General features: G+C 42.6%; 2 protein-coding genes across 2 annotated transcripts; both read left to right on the top strand.

Moving 5' to 3' along the window:
* The first annotated feature begins 513 nt into the window (after positions 1-513).
* LOC129730592 (glycosylated lysosomal membrane protein-like) lies at positions 514-3,021 on the top strand. Its single transcript, XM_055690042.1, has 5 exons — positions 514-823; positions 944-1,216; positions 1,275-1,436; positions 1,492-1,765; positions 2,366-3,021. Exons 1-5 carry the CDS (start codon positions 686-688, stop codon positions 2,764-2,766), a joined length of 1,248 nt encoding a protein of 415 aa, XP_055546017.1. The 5' UTR covers positions 514-685; the 3' UTR covers positions 2,767-3,021.
* Positions 3,022-3,270: 249 nt separating this feature from the next.
* On the top strand, positions 3,271-15,929 carry LOC129730593 (general odorant-binding protein 72-like). The gene is made up of 4 exons (XM_055690043.1): positions 3,271-3,423; positions 3,491-3,658; positions 3,794-3,905; positions 15,745-15,929. Exons 1-4 carry the CDS (start codon positions 3,337-3,339, stop codon positions 15,828-15,830), a joined length of 453 nt encoding a protein of 150 aa, XP_055546018.1. The 5' UTR covers positions 3,271-3,336; the 3' UTR covers positions 15,831-15,929.
* Positions 15,930-15,941: the final 12 nt, after the last annotated feature.

The following is a 15,941-nucleotide window of genomic DNA, read 5'->3' as shown; positions in this document are numbered from 1 at the left end:
CGCTAAAAACTGACAGCCCTATGTGGCCAAGTTGAACAGGGTTGCCATAGTATCTTCTCAAATGCTTTGCATCAGTACTTTAAAAACTCTCGCTAATTATATGTAGTTTTCGTTGCATGTAAAGTTAAATAAACAATTATAAAAAATGTTGTCAAAAATTCTCGCCAAACATGTGAAAAGGGCCCATGTGCCATATGTAAACAAGCCAAATTTTCTCTTTTTTTGATAAATTCAAGCAAAATTTCCCCTCATAATAAGATTTATTGATAAAAGAATTTATTCTTAATCAAACAATCTTATTTGTACGGGTAGATTAAGCTTATATTCATTGAAAAACATGAAATTGTGGCTTGTTTACATATGGCACATGGGCCCTTTTCACATGTTTAGCGAGAATTGTAACTGAAATATCATTATCTTCATCGAACTTTTTGAGTGTTTTAGGTTAATTTTATTCATGGAAAGCTCATTCAACACACACTTCATTTTATACGATTTGGCAACCTTGTTTGATTCTCAGCCCAGAACCATGGTGTGTCATGAGCAGAACAACAGCAGATAACGTTATTTTACGTTCACTTCTTTTGTCAGTAAACAACATAAAGTTGGTGTAGAGGAGAAGACTGATATGTGATAAGTGTGACTGTATTTTTTTGTCTTATCTGGCACCGTAGAAAGTCAGTCAATGAACGTGCTCCGTTTAGTGGGTGGAAACGTAAAGTATAATCGCACAATGTTTACGTTAATACGGCTTTTCTTGCTGGTGATATCGCTGGCGGCTGCTGGATTTTCTTTCCCGGAATCGACGGCCTTGGAGCGAAAGGTATATGGAATGTAGGGCAACTGTGTGACTAATGCGTTTCGTAATCAATCCAACACTTCTAGGGGCATTGAATCTAGCTGTGGCGAACAAAAAAGCGAATTAACGTTTTTTATTTTGCAGCTTACGGCATCTCTGAACCCCGGTTGCCCCGCTGATATTTGTCCTGATAATCCAACTGATAGTCAGGTTACTCTAATTTACATTCGCGCGGAGGGAACGGTTGACACGATCCACTATGTTTGGGATTTCACCGGAAAGCCGACAATTCTTGTCGCCCTAACCGAGCGGAACGCTTCTCTGACAATACGATGGGAGCATTTCTGGCAGGGCGAGCCAGAATCTGTTAAATTCAGTACTGAACCCAAATATATGTTCATGACGGTCATTAACAGGGTAAGTATCCCTGTTCTATATTTTATTAAATAGGTCTTAATCAGATTGGTTCTAGCAGATATTCCAGTTTGACGACCCAAATGATAAAGGATTATTTACAAGTGATCTGCCAGTGCATGTTTACGACCCGCATCAGTTTCTTTGGAATCGAACATTATACTGGTTTAACGAAAAAGATGTGATTGTGGCGTTGAATGCTAACAATGATTTCCTATTCAAGGTTGGTTGGTCAGTGCTGTAATTAATTTTTTCCCTAACCGCTATTCTTTCCCTAGTTAAACGCGTATTCCTCAAGGGATCACGGGATGGATTACCCGCATCTCCTGCATACATCAAATTCGACACAGATCGATATCGTCTTTAATAATGTTAGCGCTAAATTTGCTCGGCCCCGATTTGCGATTGAACTTCTGTTCGTGGTTTCGGAACAAGCCGTAGCTGGATCGAACTTTCAGGTGACCCAACGAAAAGGTTTGGACGATGAGCATACGCCGGGTATATTCGAAATCATTGACGTGCTGTCCCCGGGTGCATTTAAATTCTCTACCGGTAAGTATGAGTGAGTGAAGCGTGTTGAAATGGAAGGTTTTATGTTTTATGATAAAAAGTCTACGAGATATGCTTATCACTTTTTATATGAACAAGCATTTTATGATTAACTTTGTCGGTTTGGTAGCTCTATTTAGAGCAGTACAACAGTGATGTTATGCATACTCATTACAATGTTCGTATAAATAATGAATGACGATAACGATTTACAGTGTATAGACAGAATCCTTTACCGCCATCGCCACTGAACTTTGGTCGCTGTTGGTACATATATGAGATCAGTAAAAAGGTTTGAGATTGTATTTCATGCCTGTTTTGTATGAGTTCTCATAGAAAATGAATATAACAAGATGTGGAAAGTTAAATTAATTTACCCGCGGTTATTTCAAGCAAATTTCTAAGAATATTTGAATATTTCAAAGCAAATAAAACAAAAACCTTTATTCTGCGACGTAGAATTCTTAAGTTATGTTTTCCTTATCATCCTGACGATATTTTTGCTGTAATCATTTGCTTTCAAAATAGAAATACCCTTATACAAACTGAATGTTTGATGATCAATAAAGTAACGTATACTAAACTATTACATTTTTTATCCAGGAGGCTATATCGAGTATCGTCCAGTATCCTACACCCACCCGGAGCGGGATGTTTCCACTTCGACTGAAACCCACCAGAGCGAGCCAAAAACCATCGAATCGGCGTCGGACGAGCTGAACAGCACCCTCGCGTTCGCTTTCTATGGACAGAAGTTGGACTCCCTGCTGGTGCAGGGAATGAACATTTCGTTCGGCCTCAGTGGTGATGGATTCTATAGTAAAACTTATTACACCACGATGACACTCCAGGTCGGTTACGGTACTCCTCCGGTGGAACAACTGTCCGCGTTTGTGCTTGTTGTAGCGGGAATCGGAATTGGCATTCCGCTTGCTCTGTTGATATTCGGTGGTCTTTATGTCTGTATAAAGAAGCTTAGAACACAGACTGCCACGAACGTTTGACTGCTGTTATGCCGCTGTGGGTAGAATGTTGAGTTTATGCTAGCAACCAATACGTCCCCAGATGACACCTTAATTAGTAGTGCATTTCTCACTTAGTTTTAAGCGTTGGAAAAAACAAGTATTGGTATAATTAATATATTAGGTCAATAAAATGGGAACTAGCTGATAAGCTGATAATTCAAAATAGTTCAATTGTGATAGCAGTCGGTTTGACTGTTGAGAGAGTTATAAAGTTCAATTTGCAGGAGCCAATCACATCTACGTTTTACTTATAACAGAAAAAGCCCTGCGTCATGTTTTCGTAGGTGAATAGCAAACTAAGCAGCAATTTGCATAGGTTTTTGCATCGATTATGCACTTCCACCATCAATGGAAACCTAAGCAGTAACTGGTTCCGCTCACGCTACGTAACCTATTATTGAGAACTAGCAAATGCTTACGATCGAATCAGTTTCCTGTCAATTAATCATATTGATCATTTTTGAAAGATTTTTTCTATATATAAACCTGTCTGCGTTGTCGTTGTTGCCGTACTCATTTCGGATGGTTTGATCGTTTGTAGCCCTGTGTATGACCATTTGGACCATGAGCCTTCGGAGGGCCTTTTTCCGGGTGATTTTAGCCTTGGTGGTGTCATCAGTAATGCTGATTGAAAGCGTGAATATTTACTTGATAAAGTGGTGATAAAATAATCCTATCACGGTTTCTCATTTGGTGACAATAGAAATCAACAATGGAACAGATGGCGAAGGCTAGTGAAATGATGAGAACCGTTTGCATCGGAAAGTTCAAGCCCACGGTGGAAGAAGTGGATGGACTTGGTCGGGGAGAATTCGCCGAAAGCAAGGAAGTCAAGTGCTACGCAAACTGTGTGCTCGAAATGATGCAAGCGGTAGGTCAGGAGTCAGGACTTCAATTTGTATAATGTTTCTTCTTAGTTTTGATACTCTGAGAAAAGCTCAACTCTTATTGAGGACGGCGAATCTTATTAAAATGCATTTAATGTATGTTTTTTCACTTCTCATAGATTCGTAAAGGAAAGGTTAACGCTGATGCCGCGATAAAACAAATTGACATGCTGATCCCGCCGGAAATTGGTGAACCAACGAAGGCTGCTTTTGACACTTGCCGAACTTCGGGTGAGTATCAGTTTCATCGGAACTTGGCATTACTCACAATGAGTATTTAGCTCGCTGGTTTTTGTCCCGTTTTGAAATTATGGCACATAAAGTCTAATATTAATTGATTCGTTTTAAGAAAATTGAACAAACATCTCTGAAGATTACAGCTAAGTGGTTATCTCGAATTAGGAGCCAAACATACATACCATACTAATCAGCTCCAGGCCGAAGTGTCCTTTGCTGTTCGAACAAGTCGTTTCCATTCAATTAGGTTTATGGCTGCAGTTCACCAGCCATGTTGTCTGCGGAGGCCCATGGTCATCTTCCACTCTATCGAGCTACCTCGCTCGTTGTGCGCGTTGTTCCAGTCGGATCGTATTCGAGAACCGTTTGTGCCTGGGGGTCGTCCGACATGCCCAGCCCACCGAAGTCTCCCGATGTTCGCCGTTTGAATGATGAGTTACTTTCCCAGCAGCTGATGCAACTTGTGGTTCATCCGCCTCCGCTATGATCCATTTTCCAACGTCTGTGGTGGAGTACCACAGACGGTTCGCAGCACCTTCCGTTCGAAAACCCCAAGGGCCCGTTCGTCCTCCACTAGCACGCTCCAGGTTTCGTGGCCGTGGAGGACTACCGGTCTAATCAGTGTTTTGCAGATGGTCAACTTCGTGCGGCGGCGGCTTTGATTCGAGCGGAGCGTCCTCTGAAGTCCAAAGTAAGCACGATTTCCTGCCATAAGCCGTTGATGAATTACTCTGCTGGTGTCGTTATTAGCAGTCACCACTCGTCTATCATTTTGATTTCATCACCGCTATATGAATTCGTGAAGGAGGTTCATATGCCTTTTCTAGAACCTCTCTGCGATGCGTTCAGCCTTCAGTATGATGTAAGTCTCCGTCATCTTCTCAAGGGTTCGTGCTACGAATACGATGTCGATGTCAGCGGCGAAGCCCACGAGCGGACCTCCTGAATATCGTGCCCAGGCTTGCCAGATCTACGGATTTATCCGTAGATCTACGGATTTGTTCACTTTTCCGGAAAAACATTTATATGGTAAATCCGTAGAAAAGAGGGGAAATCCATAGAAATCCGTAGAATTTACGGATTTTAACGAAATAGTTCTGGCGGCGCGTGCCTCTTGTGTTGCCACCCGCCCTTCGTCTAACACCTTCCAAAGCGATATAAAATAACATGTACGATAATCCATCACCTTGCCGTAACGCTCATCGAGATTTGAGAGGATTCGAAAGCGTCCCTGAAACTCAAACTACGCGCATCACTCGATCCATCGTCGACTTGACCAACCGTGTCAGTTTATCCGGGAAACCGTGATCGTTCATAATCTGCCATTGCTGATCTCAATCGATTGTGTCGTACGTCGATCTAAAATCGATGAACAAATGGTGTGTGAGCACGTTATTTTCACGGCATTTCTGTAGAACCTGCCGTACCGCGAATACTTGGTCAACGGTGGCGCGGGCACCCATAAATCCCATAAATGCCCCACGGACTCCCTCGCAAACAGCGATAGTCGACGGCATAGAATTTGAGAGAACCTTAGCAGCGTGATTTCACGGTAGTTGCAGCCAAAATGGACCATGGGCTTTATTTTTGAAAACTAACCGCACATTTCGTAGTCGCTCCTCCGTGATGGAAGTTGCACAAAAAACCATCATAAGAAGGCTAATTTTTTATTGATTTACCCAGTGGTGGGCACCATTCCGCTAATTCGCTAATTCGCGACGCTTAAATTCAGTTAGCGATTTCGTTAATTTTTGAGCTGGTTAGCGAAACTGTTAGCGTCGCTAAAATTTTGGCCTTCGAAACGCTAATCGCTAATTTGCTAAACTTTGTAGAGAAGCGAAAATAGAAATATTTAGAAAAACCGTGAATTGCTGATGGCGTACGTAAATTGCTTCGAAAGATGAACATACTTTACTGCGAAAGTTACTTTTGTCAGTTTTTTTACCCTAGAATGGAGTTCCAGTTATCGTACAAGCCACAGGAGCATTTTGAAGAACAAGCACAAGGTCTAGATTGAATTTTCGGCACATCAAGAACTTTGGTGAATTGCAATGCGCTTGAAATTATGACAACTTTGGTTCTACTTTTTCGATTCAGATAATAATTGAATTTTTATGAAAACATTCCTAAGAGTATCTATTTTCAATGCAAGCTAAATAACTTTTGTTATTCTTGTTTTTACAAAATCAAATATGAAAACCGTTTCGTGAACCTCTTACTGTAAATTGATACCATCCGTCCTGATTTAGCAGGACATGTCCTGATTTTGAGGTCCATTTGGAGTTTCCTAATTTATTTTTCATATTTTAGCATTTGTCCTGATTTTTCTGAATGATGCCGGATATTCAAAGAGGAAGCAAACTGTTCAGTACTTTCATATTGACTCCGGGAAGAAACGAACTTATTTCAAACGATTTTTTTTTCTTTGGTTAAATCTTAATGAGAGAAATTGTCTAGTCGTTGAAATCGTTAAACGTTTTTTGACAATTAAGTTTATTTCAAACAGTTTAGTGTTGCATTTTTTAAGGTATCGTTCAAGAAATACGTTAAGTATGAGGCTTTTGGCGTATTTGAAGTGCAAATCTCAAATTACGTGTTTTATTTATTGATGCCTCAAAAAATAACAATAGCCCAAAACAAATTTTTGCTGGAAAAAAATTGTCCTGATTTAAAACTCCGACGAAATGGTAACCCTATGTAAATAGCTTTAAAAAGTAATTGTTTTCGTTTGTTTAACCAAAACAGATCAAAGTGGTCCAAATCTTACAAAACACGAGCAATAAATATAGCGATATGACTATTTACATATTAAAAAGTTAGCGATTAGCGAAAGTTCCGCTAATGTGGGTTTAGCGTTTAGCGTTTAGCGATTATCGAGCTAAATTTTCCGGTTAGCGACTTAGCGATTAGCGTCGCTAAATTTTCGGTTAGCGGTGCCCACCACTGGATTTACCATATTCAGTGTACAACAAACAATTCAGTAGCTTCCGCTTTGATCGTTATAGGCGCCGGCTACTTACGGTAAAAAACCAAGTACAATTGATACGTTGCGGCTGCGTTTGAGGCAACCTGACAGTTAGCGCATACAATTTCTGTCAACTTAACGCCAACGCATCGCAAAAGTACCCATTGTGCTTGAGCCTCGCATCTCTAACGACTATAACGGGAAGGAAGGTTACTTTGCAACCGTGGTCAGTGACGGATTTTTGTATTTTTACCTTTCCCTGTACACGTTTATATTTGAACCTTTTAAAGTCTACTGCACATTTTTAACAAGCCTCGTTAGCCACCCTGCCAACTATTGGCAGCTGTAGGTTAAGTGATAGGGAAGTAGTCAAATAGGGGGAAAGGAGCGAGCCTGAAGGCCTAAACTCAATGGATAAGTTGCGGCTGCGTTTGCGGCATTTTGACAGTTAGCCCATACATGTTCTGTCGAATTAACGTCAACGCAATGCAAACGTATTCATTGTGCTAGGGCCTTGAGAATAAACCCGTGTGTAAAAGTTCCTCTGACACCGAACGGACTGATTCTACTAAGATTCCCATTCGCTTGTCAATGTGGACTATGTAACCCTAGAGTAAGAGCTCCCCTTATCCCATGGACCTTCTTTTTAAAGATGACACAAATAAGTTTTTGCTATCAACATAAGCAAGAGAGAATTACCGTCAGACACTAGGGTAAGAAACAGCCTAAGGAGTTGCGCCTTTTTTAATCAGTCGAAGGAAACGGGCCTGAAGAGCTTTGATCAATATCTACAATTTCTGCTACTTGAATTAAAACTCTGTATAACTAGCTGTCTTACGAATACACAAAATATCGTTGAACACAGAAATTCTTTTAATAAACATTAAACGAAAAATTCAATTAAAATCGGGGTAATTGGAATAGTATTCCTCGATGGGGAACTTTAATTGATTATTGTTGAACTTTGCAAACTCAGTTACACAATCTGGAAACAATTACTGTCAGATAGTAAACAAATTCATATACTTATGTTCGTGTTTTACTCTACACATTTAGAGTAAATACACATGCGGATTCATAAGCTGCTCAAAATATGGTCCCTCCTCCATGTCCCTCTGGCTTCATTAAAGGTTGAAAATAACCCTAAGGCAGAACTACAAAAAATACCACGAGAGCAGATGATAGAAAGAAGACTCTATACGTATGACATTCCATGTCGGTAAAACTATTCAGGGACACTAACTGACTTAAACCATCATTATATTATATTAGTGTGGTTTCATTCGTTTTTGAGGTATATTCGACTGTAGAATGACTAAATACCCTAGATGCTATTTCCAATATCAAGATGGTGACTTCTGGAAAACAGTCCGAAATGGTCAAATACCACACGAAATGGATATTCACGACACCTAAATATCGCATATAATTTTCGCAATATCTAGAAATTGGGTTGTTCAGCTGTATTAGTTTTTTATATTATTTGAAAGATCTGCATTTTCTAAGTAAAACGTGATTTAAAAAAACTTTCTATCGTTGTCCTTCGCTTTTTAAATCACGATTTAAAACTGCTCGAATTCTGCTCGAAATTGCTACAATGACAGTTCGCCCACATACTTAGACATACGGAATACTGGCGATTTTTTTGGTACTCTTTGCCCCACATCACCCGGTACCAACACCAGTATGAACTGCTCGACGAAAATGAACGGAATGAATTTTCTTCGTCGCGGCTCTACTCGAGCCCTCAACAAAATCCCTTACGAAACTGTCAAAAAGTTGTTTACAAAATCAATGCTGCATTTTTCGAGTGGGAACGAGACAAATGCAGGGCTGCGCAGGTACACAACCTCCAGAAACTACTCAAACAGAGTTTTTTTTTCACAGAGGTTGGTACTTTCGAGTAGTTCATTTTGTACCAACTTTTTTGGAAGATTTCTTCCTGAGTCTTACGTATGTCTTATGTATGTGGTTCGCCCACATACTTAGACATACGTAACACTGAGGATTTTTTGCGTCAACACGAAAGCGCACGAAAGTAGCGCGAAGCTTTTTTCCCTCTCTTTTTTCATTACTGTACAATCCATCATTCCAGTAACACGCGAAGTAATTCTTTTGCCACAATAAACGTGTCTCGTGTACTTTCATTAAGTGAAGTCCATTTTCCGGGTATTTCGTTTTGTCCGCTTCGCGCAGTGTGTTATTACCCACAGGTTATGGTGCCCAGCGTTCGATTAACTCCGAAAAAAGATTGAGATACGTAGCGTTTGATTCGGTAACAGTTTGCGAGTGAAATTTCCGATAGTGATTTCACGTGCAAGCGGCAAAATGGCGGATAATGCCAGAGTTCTTTCCCGAAGTTAGGTTCGAGCAACTGGAGTTCGTGGAAACAGCGGATGGAATGGTTACTCGAGAAGGAAGACTTATGGGATGTGATTCGGTTGCCTAAGCCGGAAACTCCTGAAGCAGTGTGGCATGTAAGCGACAGGAAGGCTCGTGCGAACGTAGGACTGTTCCTCGAAGAGAGCCAGTTTAAAATAGTGAAAAATGCGGCCAGTGCGCGCGATATGTGGAATGCTTTTAAGGAGCACCACGAGGAAGCGACAATGTCGACCATAGTGTTTAATTTAACTCAACTATGCGCTGCGAACATGTCGGAATGTGACGATATGCACAAACATTTGTCCGGAATGGAAGATTTGTTTGATAAGTTGACCGCCGCGGGTCAAAATTTGGACGAGTTGTTGAAAATCGCGTTTGTTTTCAAAAGTGTTCCGCATTCATATCGTGGCTTGGTTCAGAGCCTACAGTGTCGTGTTGAAGAAAACTGGACAGTGAATACCGTCAAAGCTCGATTGTTGGAAGAATTCCGGCAGCGGCAGCAAGGCGAATCCCTCTCGGTGGGAATGAAGGCAATGAAGTTGGCCGCGGATGGTGGTAAAGAAGAGCGGCGGTGTTTTTCTGTAAACAAGCAGGCCACGTAAAGGCACAGTGTAAAAAATGGTTGGCCAAGAACAATAGAGGTGGAAATGACAAAAAGCGAGGGCCGAAGGACGATAAGTCGAAAGATGATAATCCCAAAGCAAAGCAAGCACAGGGAGGTGGTAGTGCGGTATGTTTTATGGCTGGTGACAGGAAGTCGGCCAGCTGGGTTATTGATAGTGGCGCCACGGCGCATATGACAAATGACCGTGCGTTTTTCCACTCAATGCGCTCAAGAAATAACGTTTAAAAATGTGTTGTTCGTGCCCGAGCTTGTTGGTGGACTGATATCGGTGAGCCAGCTGGCAGCAAAGAGGTTTATTGCTGTATTTGATGTGTCGGAGTGTACCATTAGAAACGCTGCTGGTGAAACGGTGGTGGTCGGCGACAAGGTTGGTAGTCCTTACCGGTTGCGTGTTCAGCAGCGGCTACTGAAAGTTGAGCGTGAGCATAACGGCCGGTGCCAGCACATATGGCATCGTCGTGTGGGACATCGCGATCCGACTGTCCTACGCCGAATGGAAACTGAAGATCTGGTAAATGGTTTCAAACTATATGATTGTGGGATCCGCACCATTTGCGAATGTTGTATCAAAGGAAAACTGGCTAGAAAACCATTTCCTCCTGTGGCTGAAAGAAAAACGAAGCGGCCACTAGAGTTGATCCACACCGATCTTTGTGGACCAATGGAAACCACTACCCCTTCTGGAAACCGGTACATCATGACATTGATAGATGATTTCAGCCGATTCACTAGAGCAAGAGCAAAGATGAAGCCACCGCTAAGATAATGGAGTATGTGCGTCGCTGTGAGAATGTTTTCGGAAGAAAGCCTGGCCTCATACGATCAGATGGAGGCGGCGAGTACATCAGTCGTGAACTGCGGCGGTTCTACGTCAGCGAAGGAATCAAGGCCCAGTATACTACGCCCTACACTCCGCAACAGAATGGGGTGCCCGAGCGCAAGAATCGGTCACTCCAAGAGATGGTGATCTGCATGCTGGCGGATGCTGAGTTGCATAAAAGATATTGGGGTGAAGCTGTAGTGACGGCTGCGTACATCCAGAACCGTATTCCTTCGCGGGTGATCGGAAAAACGCCGTACGAACTTTGGACGGATAGTAAGCCGGATCTAGCGCATCTGAAGGTATTCGGATGCTGGGCATACGTACACGTCCCGGATGTTCGACGTTCGAAGTTGGATCACAAAGCAGTAAAGCTCAAGTTCGTCGGGTATTCTGAGGAGCACAAAGGTTTTCGCTTTCTAGACCCTTCTACAAATCGCATCACCATCAGACGGTTCGGAAATGGCGCAGAAACAGAAAGAAACAGTAGCAGTGGAAGATCCGGAGAATGAGATAGATATTCCGCTGAATACTACCGAGAACCGGAACGACGCGGTAGAGGCCGAAGTAGAAGCAGAGACGTACCCTAGTGACCAGGGCAGCATTTCGGAATTTGAAGGGTTTGTCAGTGCCAACAACAGTTCGGATGAATCCACTGCTGGGCGCAACGACGAACCGGCACAGGAGGAGCAAGTATCGCACCGGCAGAATAGGCGCACAAGAGGTGTTCTCCCACAATGGATGAATGACTTCGTGGCAGGTGTTGCCAAGAGTACGGTGGGAGAGCCCACAGATTATCGCGAGGCACTTCAAGTGAAGGAGTGGAAAGACGCCATGGATGCCGAAATGCAGTCTCATGACGAAAACACCACGTGGGAGTTAGTTCCGTTGCCAGTCGGAAAGAAAGCAATCGGTTCACGATGGGTGTTTAAGCTCAAGCGGGACTAGAACGGAGACGTCATCAAGCACAAAGCGAGGCTAGTAGCGCAGGGTTTTACCCAGCGTTACGGTGTAGATTATTCAGACGTTTTTGCACCTGTGACACGCTCTGAGACCCTACGAGCGCTACTGGCAGTGGCTGGAAAGAACCAGATGAGTCTACAACACTTCGATGTCCGGACGGCTTATTTACACGGGTCGGTGGATGGGAAATATTTATGCGTCAGCCTCCCGGGTATGCAGTGGCAGGAAAGGAGGAGCTAGTTTGACAATGTCAGTCCGACAGCTGCCTGTACATCCGGCGTGATGGGCAGACCACAATTTTTCTGCTCGTATACGTCGATGATCTTTTAGTTGGATGCGCAGATAAGGCGAAAATCAGCGAGGTGTTCGAATCGCTGAAAAAGGAGTTGGATATAGTCAACCTCGGAGCCGTGAAATATTTTCTGGGTTACGATATTCAGTTGGAGGAAGGTGTTTATACTTTGAGACTGAAGAGTTACATTGAAGCGCTAGTGAAGAAGTACAATCTCGAGGATTGCAAGACATCGAAAACACCGATGGACGTAAGTTATACAAAATCCGTGTGTGATAGTAAACCTTTTGTGGATATAACGCTGTACCGCAGTTTGGTAGGCGCACTACTTTACATTGCTGTTAACGCTAGACCAGACGTGGCCTTTAGTGTATCATTTCTGAGACGGAAATCAAGTAAACCAACGGATCAAGACTGGAAGGCTGCCAAACGGGTAGTCAGATACCTTAAGGGGACGACAGAACTGAAGCTGAAGTTTGGACCTGGAGATAACGGGTGGAATCTTATCGGCTACTCGGACGCAGATTGGGCCGGTGATCTGACAAGCCGGAGATCAACGACGGGATTTATCTTTCTATTCGGTAGTGGAACTATAGCTTGGGTCAGCCGTCGGCAGGCATGTGTCAGCCTGTCGTCAATGGAGGCGGAATATATTTCCTTGAGTGATGCGTGTCAGGAGCTCAGTTGGCTTCGAAGACTCATGACAGATCTTGGAGAATCACCAGGTGGAGCAACTACAGTATACGAAGACAATCAAAGTTGCCTGAGTTTCGTTCACGCAGAAAGGGCTAGAAAACGGTCAAAGCATATAGATACGCGGCGACATTTCGTCAAGGACTTGAGCGAACGAGGCGACTTGAAGCTGTTGTACTGTCCGTCGGAACAGATGGCAGCAGATGCGCTCACGAAGCCGTTGGGTGCCACGAGATTCCGGCAACTGCTGGAACAACTTGGAGTATCGAACTAAGGAGACCCAAAGTACGTGTTGAGGAAGAGTGTGGGAGTGAACAACACCTAGCTTCTGGACTCTCTTTTCAGCGTGTAGCAGCCATAGTTTATCGTTCTTTACAGTTGGCAAATTGCGTCAACACGAAAGCGCACGAAAGTAGCGCGAAGCTTTTTTCCCTCTCTTTTTTCATTACTGTACAATCCATCATTCCAGTAACACGCGAATTAAATCTTTTGCCACAATAAACGTGTCTCGTGTACTTTCATTAAGTGAAGTCCATTTTCCGGGTATTTCGTTTTGTCCGCTTCGCGCAGTGTGTTATTACCCACAGACGAATTATGAACAAAATGAATTTTCTTTTTCTCGGCTCTATCGAGCCCCAAAGAAAATCTCATAAGGAACTGTCAACAAGTTATTTACAAAATCAATGCAGCATTTTGTCGAGTAGGAACGAGACAAATGCAGGGCTGCGCAGGTACACTGCCTTCAGAAACAACTCAAACTGCGAATTTATTCAGAGGTTGGTACCATTCGAGTAGTTCATTTAGTACCATTTTTGAAGTAGAATACTTCTCTCAGGAAGTTCGGCTACATAGGGATGTAAAATGAAAATCTTAAACCGAAAAAAAGGAAAAAAAGTCCAATTTCAAATGCTAATTAATCGGTTAGTATTCGATGGATTTCCTTCGTTCTTGCAGCAATAGATTGGAAAATAATTGTAATTTTATTATTCAAATTATTGTACTATTGAAAATAGTCAAGCCGTGTCAAAACGAAAAATTCGGCCTCTGATTGGTCGTTATATGACTGCTTCCCAAGCACGGTCGACAGAATCATAGACCTTGCCATTTGAAATGTGCAATTTGGCGTATATAAGAGCCTGTTTCACTCGAAGCCGCTTATTATAATTCTAGACTGCAACAGAAGCAGTCCTCCCTTAGCAGCAGCAGTGGATACAGCAGCAGTAGCAGTGCAGCGGATAACGGCCACAGCAGTGGTATGGCAACGGATAGCGGAGCGCGTCTCAGCATCAATAGCAGGATCAGGTGATGCAGGGTAGCGGATACCAATGGCAACGGAAGCGTCCACTACTGTGGCAACGGGGATAGCGCAGCGGTTGACGTTGGTCTCAGCGTCTATATAAGCAGGGCCAGCTGATGCAGTGTGGCATTTTAGTGAAATGCTTTCTTTGAGCGATAGCAGGCACACTAGCAAATGCATTCAATGAAAAGAACGTTCTGGAAAACTTTTCAGTGTTTATTTCCCCCAAGGAATACTTTCTTCGCACTGCCAGTGATAACGCAAAGATGTGATCGGCATCTTATCAATCATTGAATTAAACTACAAATTGTCCTTTGCAGGATGAAATAAAAACCTAATTGAAGAGTTAATATTTTTTCTTAAATCGATTTACTTTTTAAAAAAATTTGGAACAGATATATATTTGACTTCATCTCCGTGTCGCAGAACGTACTGAATTATCTTTTCCTTCAGTCATGAGCACAACATCCGAAAAGCTTTCATTATCAGCAAAAAAATTAATTTTTCGCATAATCAAAATTCAAAAATTATCAAGTCCAAATCATGACAAGCAACTATATTATTGAGAATGGTCAATCCTTGTTGAAGCGCAAAATTCGACTGATCTGATAAGTCGTTAATATGATTGCTTCCCAAGCACGGTCGACAGAATCATTGACCTTACCATTTTAAATTTGCTATTTGTCTGTATAAGAGTAAGGATGGGAATTATCGACTGAAATGGATATCGATAGTTATCGATGATTTCCTACTACTATCGATAGGTTTTTCATCCCTATATAAGAGCCTGTTTCAGTCGAAACCGCTCATAATAGTTCTAGACAGCGACAACAGCAATCTTCCCTTAGCAGCAGCAGTAGCAGTGCAGTGGATACCAGGCGGATAGCGGCCACAGCTGTGGCATGGCAATGGATAGTGCACTAGTTGCAGCGGATCTCAGCATCGATAGCAGCTGGGCCAGCTGATGCAAAGACAGGGAATACCAATGGCAGCGTATAGCGGCCAAAACATTAGCATGGCTACGCATAACGTAGCAGTTGCAGCGGGTTTAGCATCGATAGCAGCTGATGCAGTGAGGCACAAATGCAGTCTTTTTGCGATAGCGGGCACTAGTAAATGCCTGACTCTTTTTGACAACACATAAGCCGTCTAGTTTTGAGTGTTAAATCAGCTTTTCACTGTTTATTTTATCACAAGGAATGCTTTATTCGCACTGTCAGTGATTACGCCAAGATGTGATCGGTATCTCAGGGGCCATCCACATACCACGTGGACAGATTTTTAACGATTTTGACCCCCCCCTCCCCTCCGTGGACAACTGTCCATATAAATTCTAAAATAATTGCATGGGCCGTGGACATTAGCCAAAGCCCCCCCCACCCAAATCTGTCCACGTGGTATGTGGATGGCCCCTTATCCGATATTGAATTGAACAACAAATCAAAAAACGACTGACACGCAAGCAGCCGGGTTTCCTTTCTTGTAAAAGTATTCTTTGCACACAACCCTCCTGTGATTTTTGTAGAAATCGGTAGATTTGCAGTGTTCTACTGATTAAGCTGGAAAATAATTTGACATTTCTGATTGACGTGTCTCCGTCGAATCGTGCAGTTGCGTACAGAATAGTACGAAATACGCATCTTCGCAGTATCAACGGCTCGTACAGTTGCGTACGACATCTAAGAGATACTCACCTATTTAATCGGGTGATGCCGACGAATCATGTCTATTCCTTTAGATTATTTACCAAGTATTTCGATTCATGTGTTTTTTTTTTGTTTATTGTGTTATTTCAGCCGATGGGATCAAGAATAACTGCGATGCCGCCTACGCTCTGGTAAAATGCCTTCACAAAAATAACCCGAAATATTTCTTCGCCTAGTTGCACCCTCCGTTTTGCGTCTGTGGTTCTGTATGTATGACTAATGTAAATAACTTCCGCAATAAATACACCAGCAAATGAAAACAATAATGACACAAAGGGTTTTTATTC

This window comes from Wyeomyia smithii, chromosome 3, assembly GCF_029784165.1.
Source record: "Wyeomyia smithii strain HCP4-BCI-WySm-NY-G18 chromosome 3, ASM2978416v1, whole genome shotgun sequence".
In the NCBI taxonomy this organism is placed as follows: domain Eukaryota; kingdom Metazoa; phylum Arthropoda; class Insecta; order Diptera; family Culicidae; genus Wyeomyia; species Wyeomyia smithii.
The sequence above is the reverse complement of the archived record's forward strand: the minus strand, read 5'-3'. Positions and strand labels throughout refer to the sequence as shown.

Coding starts and splice junctions, on each gene's coding strand:
- LOC129730593 (XM_055690043.1), top strand. CDS start 3,337: ATGACCATTTGGACCATGAGCCTTCGGAGGGCCTTTTTCCGGGTGATT. Junction 3,424..3,490: donor CAGTAATGCTGATTGAAAGC/GTGAATATTTAC, acceptor TGGTGACAATAG/AAATCAACAATGGAACAGAT. Junction 3,906..15,744: donor TGACACTTGCCGAACTTCGG/GTGAGTATCAGT, acceptor GTGTTATTTCAG/CCGATGGGATCAAGAATAAC.
- LOC129730592 (XM_055690042.1), top strand. CDS start 686: ATGAACGTGCTCCGTTTAGTGGGTGGAAACGTAAAGTATAATCGCACA. Junction 824..943: donor CGACGGCCTTGGAGCGAAAG/GTATATGGAATG, acceptor TTTATTTTGCAG/CTTACGGCATCTCTGAACCC. Junction 1,437..1,491: donor ACAATGATTTCCTATTCAAG/GTTGGTTGGTCA, acceptor TTCTTTCCCTAG/TTAAACGCGTATTCCTCAAG.